This window comes from Phaenicophaeus curvirostris, chromosome 1 (genome assembly GCF_032191515.1).
Source record: "Phaenicophaeus curvirostris isolate KB17595 chromosome 1, BPBGC_Pcur_1.0, whole genome shotgun sequence".
In the NCBI taxonomy this organism is placed as follows: domain Eukaryota; kingdom Metazoa; phylum Chordata; class Aves; order Cuculiformes; family Cuculidae; genus Phaenicophaeus; species Phaenicophaeus curvirostris.
In genome coordinates, this window is record NC_091392.1 from 97782403 (window position 1) to 97795109 (window position 12707).

Consider the following 12707-nt stretch of genomic DNA (forward strand, 5'->3'; position numbering starts at 1 on the left):
TAGTCTTTTGAGTCTGTATGCCAGAATTTTAAAGGCTGTGTATAGGTATACTTATAAAAGATTTGACTGTGTAAAACAGAGATAGACTAAACCATGGCGTTTATTGTTACTTAATGATTCTTTAATGGTATTTTGCTTAACATTTTGATCTTTAACTCACTGGGACAATTAATTTCTGAAGGTATATTTATTTAGCATCAATATCATTTGTAAAATACTTTGTAAGAATCAACATTCATGGGGAAATTGTTTGAGGATGTACTGCATTTGATGTACTGCAAACTTTACTGCATTATAATTCAGTATCAGGTGTGTCTCCATGCACACATATTCACTCAAAATGTTGAAGAACAGTATCTCAGACATTCTCTGCACATGCCAAATACAGCTTTTACTGAGGATGTTAAATAAAATATTCATGACTTCCTTGCTAAAAGAAAAACCTCTTTCAGACCTGTAAAGTACTGCTTGACAGAAAATTGCCTGCAATCTGATATAGTTTTGTATTTTGATATAAACAAGAGTAGAAAACATTTGCTAAAATGAGTGTACATTTTAGGTTCATCTTTGTTACATCACAGGATGAGTAGGAATTAATGGGGTAAAAAGACTGCGGATTTCCTAGTGCTTTTTTTAATGCTTATTTCATTTTATAACTTCTGAGATCAATTTAGCAGCAGGAAGTTCTGCAGAGCAATTTGGTTCTAGTTGACCCTGGAGGGGTTGTTGCTGAATGAGACTTACTTACAGCTCTACTTCCATAATGATACCTTGCTGCAATACATGGCATCTTCTTAACCTCAGGCTGAATTTCCAATAAATGTATACCAACTCCCAGGTTACATTAGGAGGTTGAAAACAAAGTTCTCCTGAGAAATGTGTCACTATAGGTTGCCTGTGCATCACAGATCTGGCACAATATTTATAACTTGCATAGCACATGGGCTGGAACACATCCTTTTTCATGTTGATTAACATCATTATAGTAGCAATCTGAATCTGCCGATAAACTAATTTCTCCCACCACCTTCTCTTTTAGCATAGGTTTCCTAAAAAGGGACCCCTAAGCCACTCTACTTCCATTTTTAAGAGGACTCTTGCACGTCAGGAATAGTTCCCCAGGAGAGCATGCAAACCAATTTCAAATGCTGTGTGCCACCAGCTGATAATCAGTGGCTCGCCACAATATCTGAGTCAGGAGAAACAGCAAACAACACATAGTATTTGAGCTTGTGAAAGCAGCAGAGCTACTGGTTAAGAACATAGTGTTCTATTACTTCTGATGTAGGTAGCACAACAGGATTTATAATTCTCATAATAGGAAGGGAAGAGATTTGCCTTGGGACCCTGTTGCATCTTCTCTGTGCCATCTCGTAGTCTCTTGCTTGATCCAGAACGAAATGCCTGGAGGAAGCAAATGAAGTGAAAAGCCTTTTTTTCCTCCAGTTACCCTATTCTTGCTGTGCCATTCAACTAGGTACGATGTGAGCTGATACACCAGTACCACGTGACCATAGAGTTGTCTTCTGCCAAGCAAAGACAGAGAAGCTCTGATTTTGGGAGAGCTAGTTGCTTAGGAATAACAGTGACTTGTTAGGTCATTAAGCCACTTACTGTCTGTCTCCTGCTGCTCCAGCAATAAAAGGGAATGGAAGGGATACAAGAATCTGCTGATTTTGATGGAAATCCCTTTGGATGTCGGATGGCATTGATTTGATATTATTTCCATTTATATAATAGTCAATTCTTTTCAGTTTTACAGATATTCTTTTTGTTTGTAAGTGATTTCTGGAATCACACACTTCCACTAAGTTAGTTTGAACTGAATTTATTCCACTTGCTTCAGAAATACAGAAGATATGAAGTAACTTCTTACCACATACATATATGTAAAACATTTGTGTGATTTTTTTAGTTACTGTTATTTAAAGAAACATGTTATTGAAACATTTTAAATTCTTCTATGCATTATAAATTATACCAAATATCTCTCAATACTTTTTAATGACAGGTTTGTGCATACACCTCAACAGAGAGAAGAGAGCATCCACAAAGGCTGACTGAGAGCTGATGAGGCCTAGTTCTACACAATTGCTTTTATCTTGCACTATAATCCATTTTGAAGTATCAAGGGCTGAGCAGGTCTTGTTAGAAATTAAGATCTAGGAGTGGTTCTGTCTTAAGCTTGCAAAATAATAAATGGCAGCACACTGTGTAAATGAAGAAAATCTGTATTGTTGCAAAATCATATGGATGAAAGTATAATTACTGTCTTCATACACGAAATCAACAATAGATAAGAGAGAAATCAAGCAGCAAGGAAGATAGAACTGTGTTATGGAACACAGCAGGGAAAATAAAAAAGTTGAATCTATGTTTAGGCTGGAAGAAATTTGAGGGTTGCATCTGTCATGACCTTTAGCCCACAATACTGTAGCAGAATCTCTTTTTTTGATAGTGGTATTTGGCTCCCTTGTCTTTCATTCACCACTTCTAAGTAAGCTAAGAAAAGCTGCAAGCGGAAACACTTTAAAATGGAGGGAGAGATGATAATTATAGGTGGCTGGAGGCCTATTTTTCAGTAAATGAAGTCCTTCAAAAGAAACATACTGTTATGCTGTCTTTTGAATAATGAACCTTTAGGGAACTAGAATAAGAAAATAAAGTAAAAACGTTATTTTTGCTCTAAACTTGTTAATTTGCTAGCTCTAATGCCTTGTCAGGAAAACTCCATGGTCAACTTTGAACTCCAAGGTTAGTGCCAGTAATCGTATCACCTCAAAGCATTAAAAGTGTAAATTACCACTGAAGTGATTAGGAAGATAAGAGACTCTATTATCTGAAAAGTCAACTATCTTACCTAGCCCATGTACTAATTGGAAGCAGCCTGATAAGAAAAATATGATAAGATAAGGTATACGATAAGAAAAATAATTCTCATAGAATTCAGCATGAACAAAAAAATGTTACAGCCATCTGGACATCTTTAAAATGCAGAGAGATTAGAGAGTTGGGTTATGAACTGCATTTTTATAAAACTTTAATTTATGTTCGTGTTTCCATTATTTTTTCCATATAAACTTGCGCTTAGTTTTAGTCTTTCATATAGACACACACACACTTTTCTAATATGTAGGTGCTCACTTCTTGGAAACAATGGAAGGTATTGACATCCACTTTGTACATTAGGATAGCTCAGTCAAAAAAAAAAAAAAAGATTAAAGAAAATCTCTAGGACACAAGGAGAAAGGAATATAAACAGAGGTCTTCTGAATCCGTATCACATTCCTGTCTTGTAACATAGTCTCTGTTCCCATACCCTACAAAAGACAGCAACAGAAAGATTAGCAAGTAAACACACACACAAAAAAAAAAAAAAAAGAATTAATTGCATCTCAACTGGAGGACTATTAATCATATTGCAGGAATGAAGACTGCTGGAGATGATAGGCAGCATAACTACGTCTTTGTCAGCTGACTGATAATACATGTCATGGAAGGCATTAGTAAAGAAAGCTCAAGGCTTTTGGCCTCTTGGCTTCTCTGGTAAATCCTTCCTTGGTAAATAGCTCAAATGCTAATAATACTGGATCTTTATCATTTATCAGGAAATGTTGTTTCATTACTTCCAATTCTGTTACTGGAGTAAAATGTTTCCCCTAAGAAAACATCTTTTTATTGCTTATTACTTTTATTACAGACTTTCTAGAACCAGAAATAAAATCAATGTTTTTCATACCGTGCCCTGAAATAACAATTTTTCCAAGTGCAGGATCACGAATAGAATCTCGGACTTCATTTATTGCTATGTAAAATATAAAATCATGTCCAGCAGTACAGAAATTGTAATATAGTTACAGAACATGGACTAGAGAAACACTGTATAAGTATAATGACATTTTCTGGTATAGGAAAAGGTGCAAAGGTGGTTTCTATCATGCAGAAAAGCACTTGAAAATTGGACCTCGGTACATCTCTATTAATAACAATTATAAATACCACATATTTATAGTTTGACAAAAATTTGATGGGGGAGGGGTTAAAGTATAGCTGTCTTTGTAGAGAGAAACACAAATATAGACAGACCACTTCTTCCTTTTCAATGTAATATTATCAGTAGTTTACAAAAGAACTTTCTAGTATTACAATTAGGCAAAAGGAGAAAACATCTGAAAGTAGATATATTATATTCTGTTTCATTCATTTCTTAGAATTTTTATTGAATGGGTTTTGCATGATTGGATATCCATAGCTTTCGTAGTGTTAAGACTAGTTTACTGTGTCATTTAATTCATGCTTTTAACTTCTGATATAAGCTTGAAAAAGTCCTTTGCTTTTAATGAACAGGAAAACAATCATCTTTTGTTTTCTGACCAATACAGGGGTAAAACCCAAGTCAACCTAAATTAGTTATCGCAGCATTGATATTTCTTCCAGCTTCAACTGTCCTTCCCTTAATGAAATAAATTGTTCCCCAATAAGATAGCAGGCTGTAATCACATGTTTTTCTGATAAGGAATCCCGCAGTCAAAGGTAGGAAGAATGTGCGGTGTCCTCCGTCCCTGCATTTCTCTCCTACTTCAGACCACTTCCGCTAACTGCTGCTGGCAGTTGAGAAGTGGCTGAAGTAGGAGAGAAATGCAGGGAGGGGACACGATTCCCTCCTTTGCTGGGGAATTCATACTCAGAAAACATGTGATAAAGCCTGTATTTTAGTGAATATGGTCCTTCCTGTGCCTTGAAGCAGGCAGAGGTCTTGAGGGAAGAATGCATGTACTTGCACAATTCAGATTATTATTGGTAATGGTAGAGGTATAGATACAGCTAAATAAATTGGGCCACATTATCCAGAATGGCAGTATTTTACACCCACAGCCTTCTCCTGATGGCGTCCAAAGAAGTGAAGTTGCAGTCCTCAACACAAACATGTATGCAGCTTAGATCATCCTTCCACTCCCCTCCACGTAGATTTGTATTTGTTGGCAATTCATTGGCCTTGGCCAAAAGATACACATTGGAGAGGAGAAGGAGTGAAGACAATAATGATGATGCTTCTGCTCTTGTTTATTGGATGGTTAATTTTCTTAATAAGAAAGTGATGGTGCATAACTGTTAGGGCCTGTTCTGCCAACAAGTAAAAGACCATTGAGTTCTCATGGTTTCTCTTCATCAAAGAAATAAGATTTGGAATGAAATACTAGAGGAGTAGAGTGCTGCATGTACAGACAAAGCAGGTGAGCATTTGTCACCAGCTGCCATTGAGTCTGAAGCCTCTTCATAGTGAACAAGTACTATATCAAAGTTGTCCAACCCTGGAGACCATGGGAGAAATACTGGAAATTCTTTGCCTACTTTAAACAGTATGAAACAAGAAATTGGAAAATAAGAAAATGGACTAAAGGGAAAAAGTTTCAGAAACCCTACAGATCCCCAATTTTGAAACCAGACAGTTACATATAATGAAAGTCTTTGCAATCCAATCATCATTTAAAATACACATTTCTGCCATTTGCATAGCATATTAGAAAAGGAATTCAGAAAAAGAGAAGCCAAAGATATTTAAAGTAAAATAAGCTCATTCTGAATTAAGGAATTAACTTTCTTTGTTCAATACAAATCTGAAAAGACAAAGGAACTTAGACTAAATTAAAAGGGAAGCTTACAACATCATAGGTGACTCATCACAGTTCAAGAGATTTTTAACAGTGTCCAGGAAAACATAGAGAACAGATGGTGCAAAGAACCCTCAGTATGAAATAGAGATCAGCACTGAGCTCAAGAGCCAGAAACCATCCTTCAGCCTAGTACCAATGGCAAGAAAATGCTGCTGTTAAGATGATTAAAAGCCATGCTGTGCTTCTAAGCATTTTTTTTTTCAAATGGTTTCATTGGGTAAGCAAATTAGAGCTCTCCTGCAGCTTCTGGATTTGCAGCAACTAATTAAAAGAACTTCCCATTGATTCATCATAGAAACATTAGAGTAGTTGTTATAAATGGACAAGCAGGATTTACCTGTTTTACAATTTTCCAGTTAAAAAGATATTTAAGAATAAATAGATAACATCTTTAAGGTCTAAATAACTTCTGCTCCAGTTATAAGAAGCTGAGGTTTCTCCATAGAAAGTATTGCTTTTAGGAGCAGTTCATAACAACTAAAGAAATAGAAACTGAGCTAACTGCAGGTTTTAATTACATGGGTTTAGTTATCTCTTTCTTTGAACAATATATTTCTGACTGAAATATTTTTCCTCAAGGTCATTATTTCCTCTTAGATGTTAATAAATAAGCACTATATGACAAATAGTAGGATCATCTTCCTGAGTATATAAGAAATGTTTAATACTGACTGTTCTGTGAATTTTTGTAAAAACATACACTTATTTTTTTGCCCAGTACCCTAATACAAACACAAATACACCTCTCATATTCACAGCCTTATGTACACACCTTTGCAGTTTGATTTAGAAGATTCAGTGCTGGCACAGTGCTACAGATGTTATGTGAGCCTTTTTTGTACTGAGTATTCAGTTTCAAGTGCATATCAAGAACAGCTGGCTTAGAAGAGGGCTGAAGTAATTTTCTTCCATTATTTTGCTACTGAGTTGTTTCCCAGGGAGAAGACATAGGCTGCATCTCATACTGGACTTTTGAAATGATCTTCTGTTGTGCAAGGAGTGTGTTTTGATATGGGCTTGCTCAAATGGCAGTTACTATAGTGAGCTCAGGCTGAAAACATACATAAATTATTGTATAAATTTGGGAATCAGAACCCAAATAAAAATGCACCACATGTGGGTATATATGAAAAGTTTATATAGGTTAGGTCAAATTTGAAAAATTTATAGTAGTTGTAATCTATATTTAAAAATATAATTATATCCACAGTTTCACCTGTTTTTTCTGTAATCAAACACAATCATGTCACAAAGTTTTGGTTACCTGACCAGTGAACCCTCAATTGCAGTGAAATATAGCTGTGATGTGCTGGGGAAGACAGACTAGTTGATGTCCCTCACTCTTGAGCAGGTGCACAGGGTGTATCAAACATATCTGAAAGGTTGTTATAGCTCCCTCAGACTTGCTCATAAATAACAGCTTGATACCAGTGAATGACTTAAAATCAGCAAATGGTAAACAAATGTACATGAGCAATTGCCCTCATAGGCCCATGATCAGTGTTTAGCAAATACAAATCCATGTTTGCTAGCTCTTTTTTTCCCTTTAACAGACCTATTTTCTTTGTTCCCTGAGCTGATTTTACCCCAGAGAAACAGTATGAGAGCCCAGCTACACCCTCAATTTCAAGAGTAAAAATTTCATTTTGTGTTTAATTCTATATGTATTCAGGGATGACATTTTGGCTCAGACCCTATACATGTTTTTTTTTTTTTGTTTTGTTTTAATTTATATATTGTTCTATTTAGTTACTTACATATTCCTGAAAAACAGGTTAACCTTTTTTTCAGGGTGGCAGGAATTAATTTCTCTCTCGTGACCTTGTGTCAGGCCTGTTGTTAAAATGGTGTAAGAATGGGTGTAGAACATTTTCCTGTGTAAGCTCTGTCTACCTAGTACTTTTGATAGTATTTTTTTTCATTCAGTGTTATATGTTGGGCTGAACTTTTTTTCACATCAGAGAGGACTGGGCTATTATACCACAGAATAGTTATCCACAGGAAGGATTCACAGTAGATGGAAGTTTATTTTCTCTCTCAGATGAGAAAGAAATGCACTCACGGAATACACTGTTGCAGAGAAAGAGATTGTCACAGGCATGTCTGTGTGTAGAGCTTCCCTTTTTAAAGGAAAAGAACAAGGTTTGTTTTCTTTAGTGTTTGTTTATCTTCCAGAATTTATTGTTTTCATTTCTTAAACTTCCTGAAATATTTACAAGAAACCAAATTAAGTTGTGAAATTTTTGTTCTTGTTTATTTTCCTAAGGAGACCCTTTCATTCAAAAGATAAAAACAGAAGTCATAAAAATGTGTTATTTTTAGGAGACAGCTCCTTTGGAACTTAGAAGAGGTTAAGTAAGGTTCATAATCGAGAGGAATGGGAGAGACTGTGTAATAAACTCATATTTGTTAGTATATAAGACAAATAGTGAAAACTGTGAAAAAAATGTAGGAATTTCTTCAGCTTACTCAGCTGTCTTCAAGACTGTTGAACAACGTAACTGGTTTTATTCTAACAGTTGGGGAAGCTGTGTATCCATACTTTTAAAACAGCATTAGTGTCTGGAAAAATGTTAGGCCTTCTTTGACATGCTTGACCAGATTAATAAAACAAGTAAACAATATTTTCTAGAATGAGGTTTTTTGCACCATTTCAAATTATTGTAGAGATAATAGTGCACAGTCTTTTCTAAACCACAGAAAAACTGTGTCTTAAAATTAGTTAGCCCCATAGTGAGATAATTTGGCTCCTAGGTGCATCCACCCATGTTGGGCCTCTTCCAAAAGCTGTTGGAAGTGGTTCCTACTCAGTGCAGTGCTGCAGACCAATATCAATTACAGCAGATAGGATTCAGGGCACCTTTGCCTGCACAGTTTGTCCATAACCTAATCCTTGCCGCTGGCCTCCTCTAAGCAGCTGGTTCTTCCATGCACACAGCTACCTCACTGACGGGCTAAAATGCCTTTGCTGCTGCCATCCCAGCTAGGAGAAGTAGGATTCATTGCATTCATTTTAAGCTGTGGCACTTTATTTTACCACAAAGAGTAAACTGAAAGTACATTTTACACAGTTGAATTATAACATTTAATGAAGATTATCCTGTATATAGAATTTACTCTCTCTGAAGTGTGGTTCTGCTCTGGACAAGATGTCCTTGGAGCCAGCAGTGCAGCATGGTTATGTGCAGCCAGTGGTGGCGACTGGCGCAGGTGATTCTTTCTATATTTTTCTATATACCCATTTTTCAGAATCTGGTCTGCACTTCAACAGAGAAGTTACTGGTATGTACTTGAGACATTAATTCCAGGTTATATGGTATCCCTGAGAATTGCCATCTGTCATGCTTTTGTGTTTGGAGGTCACTCAAAGTTACTTCGGGTTGGTATCCTTAGATGGTAGGTTGAAAGGATAAACCATGTGCTTTATATTTAACCCTTAGTTATCCTTTTCCCTTTCAGCACCCTCCTTGATAGGTATGGTAAGGAAGGACTGGGCTTCCCAAAACAGCATTGCCCTCTCCTGGCAAGAGCCGGACTTTCCCCATGGAGCAATTCTGGACTACGAGATCAAGTACTATGAGAAAGTAGGTCTCACTTACAGTATCACCCAAACTCAGATCCTAAAGAACAAAATGTTTTTTATTTTTAATATTTTAAAAAATACTTCTAATTTGATCCCACATACAACACTATGTAAGTAGACTTTTTATTTTCTACTGATTTTTTTGTTGTTTGATTCTAACTTGTTAATGACTGTCTTGCTTCATGTCAGAATCAAGTAAAGCAGCAAACAGGCAGTAGATATACCTATCTCATAGTAGCTGCATGGATAAATATGCTTGAAAATATTTTGATTTATGGACTATAAAAACTTTACATTAGAGTAACACTGAAACAATACCAATAAGGTGAATGTCAGTGTGATCTGACTTTTTGTCATTACTTAGCAATAATTTGCTTAAATGACAGTACTCCAGCCTTGTTTAGTGGGTTACAAAAGGTTATGAGAGAGAGAAACTGTGTAGCACTCATGTCAAATTTCTGTCATTCTGTCAAAAATATCTGATTTCACACAAAAGAAGGCAACAATATGTATTACAAGTAAAGGTACAAGATGCACGTGCAGCATGTCTTGTGAAAGCATAATTTGAAGCTTGCTTCTCCCAAAACATAAAACACATCATATCCAGTTGGCACTAGGGCCTTGAACCAGTGTAAAATTGAGTCCTAATCAATGCCTTCATTCCTAAATATATAAGAAGGAAATTTTTCATTTCCATACCTTAAACAGTTGTCTCCTAAGTCAGTTCTTGCTGTTTCTCTGCCTGTATCTGAAAGTCACAACGGAACTAATGGACGTGTAAGAAGAACACAAAGAACAGAAATATAAGCCACGTAATGAAAGAAAGGGATGCTAGGCTCTGCAAAGACCTGAGAGTTTTCCTCTTTGGCTGCACTTCTCTATTGAGATTATGCAGCTTTAATGATGCAGAAAAAAATGGTAAACTGGGAAAAATGCAGACAATATAAAATAGCACAGCTAGAGGGAGAACACAGATTGCTTAGAATATTCGGTGGCCGAAGCAAGCAAACCCTACTTTCTACACTAATAGAAGTCCTTCAGGTTTTGATCCAGTTCCATAATAAGCTTCATTATGACTTGCACTGCTCTTGTTTTGTTTGTTGCTGTTAAAATAATAACCAGGTGAATTAAACAAGAGAAATAGTGAGATTTTATTCAGTTGAATAGGAACTGAAGTTTCAAAGATCTAAAACCATTCATAAAGATGTGAAATTATAAGGCTTATCTTTATAAAAATTCTGTATCAATACATTATTTGCCAATATCTGTCACTACTGAGTGACATGGCAAATAGCTCTCCTTAGAGGTCTACATATTACTTAGCTTTGGCTATTACACAGCAACACTACGTACAAAGGCTTTGCACCCTTTCGTATATACCCTTTAAATCACTCATATCTGTTTCTAGCAAAAAAAGAAAAATGTTCTTTTATAATGCATACAGATTGTCTTCTAACTATAAACTTTTCTTCCTTCTTAAGGGTTGGGAGATAAATGCTCTGTTGGCATCTTCTAGTACCATTGCACGGGCATTATTTTCTTCCTAAGTCACAAACTGAACTAAAAGCTTTGCTCTTGAATACACCTTTTGTCAGTAAGTTAGAACAGGCACGTTCTCTGGCAATGCAATGTAATAGGCAGGATGAAAGGCGAACAAGACAGCAACAGCAATAAGAAGGTCACTTATTTGAGCAGAGGAATAGGTATGCGACAGATTTTGAAAAACGCTCTTGGAGACCACATTCTAGAGCAGAGAGACAAATAATCTAGTACTACAAGTCAGTCTGCTGATTTGCAGTAATAAATTAGAAAATTATATAGTGCTGAAGAAATGTAAATTACAACCTCAATACTATGTAAGTACAACAGCCAAATGCAAATGGGGTTTTGTATCTTGAAAAAAAGAGATTGTAAACATAGATACAGCTAGTGAAACTGTATTCTTTCACTCTTCCTGATAACCCTCAAAGAGAAAAATAGCAGTGTTTATATTCTCAGCAGCAGTAACAGAACAGGGATGATGTTGCATAGTCACAAGAAATGCAATACAAGTGAAATAATTGTCTACTGCATTTAGTATGAATTTACTTTGAAGACAATCCTCTACTGGAGAGTAAAAGATTTAGCTAAAGTTCAAGAACAAGTTGAGTATGAAAACCTCAGGAATTTATTAATAAATAAAAATACAGAGAAGTGTATCCTTACATACTGATAGACACACTAATCAGTAAAATAGAACAGCTTTTGCAGTCCTTATTCCTTACCCCTCTTTAGCTGTCATTTGTGTTTAAAAAAGTAAAGATGTTTTGTTCTTATGTGGAATACAAAATATTTAATGTCTCCATCAAATACAAACACTAAATGCCCCAGTTTCAACAGACTGTATCAATTTCTGAACTTTGTGAAACTCCGAAGAACTCTGCAGGATTTTAAAATTCCACAACTCTGAAATGTTATTTCTTATAAGATACCTGTTGACATTTGCAAAATAATCAAGATGACATTGGGGGGCATGCATGCTTTTATTTATAAACAGTAGGAATTCTGCACTTCATAAATGGAAGTCGTATCTTGTCATGTGCTCCCAAGGTTTCATGAAAGATATGTAAACATAGAGAAATCAAGTAGCTGTCTAATGAACTACTGTGAAGCACTCCACAAAATGGGACGTTTTCCAGCAATTTTAAAAGTGTGACAAATTAGTGAGGATGGACTCAAAACACTGAGATACATCCTTCCATGCATATCCAGATCAAGCAGGACAAGGGAAGGAGCCTAGACTGTGCTAAATATGCAAGAAAATTAGATCTGCAGTCTTGATCAGTACAAATTGTACACAGGGAACTACTGAAAGATCAAACCCTCTCTGTGAGAACTATTCATGTCTTCTGAGAAAGACTCATATACTAAAGAAATAATAAAGAAACAAAGTAGAGAAGGAAAGTTACACCAGGCTACCAAAAAGCTACAAGTATGGAACACATTCATTAAAAAAATATAATAAAGCAGCTCAGTAATCTGCCTGCTTTATAGCACCTTCTTGCATATGACCTTCATTTCTTCAGTGAATTGCTGTAAAAGTACTCAGAATCATAACTATACAAAATATTAATTGGCCTTCTATCTGTCTCTAAAATTAAAATCTTGAGAAAATAATAAACCTTTGTGAGTAAATTCTACATGGATTGTTTAGATTTTTAGTTTCTTATTTAGGATACACTAGTACATATTTATGTGATTGACTGACAAGCGGTCACTTTGTTCTGCAGCTTTTCACCCAAAAATACAGTGAACATAGGCTGATGTAGGATATAATTAGAGAGCTGACTTGACCGGTGAGTAGCACAAAAAAATCCTAGCCCAACATGCTATGAGTTTCTGCCACAGTAAAGAGAAAAAGGTTTTCATTGCTTGAATAGTTATGTGATGCAACTAGAGAGAAAATATCA

The 12707-nt window shown here is 35.7% G+C and overlaps 1 protein-coding gene across 5 annotated transcripts in view; it reads left to right on the forward strand.

The window, feature by feature from the left end:
• The window catches only part of EPHA6 (EPH receptor A6), a 482143-nt gene that overhangs the window by 318362 nt on the left and 151074 nt on the right, over positions 1-12707 (forward strand). For 4 of the 5 annotated variants that reach the window (XM_069869229.1, XM_069869245.1, XM_069869237.1 and 1 more), the window contains exon 6: positions 9135-9259. The exons of the other annotated variant lie outside the window; for it this stretch is intronic. In XM_069869229.1, coding sequence (XP_069725330.1) covers positions 9135-9259 — 125 coding nt within the window. The remainder of the gene's footprint in view (positions 1-9134; positions 9260-12707) is intronic. 5 annotated transcript variants of the gene reach the window in all.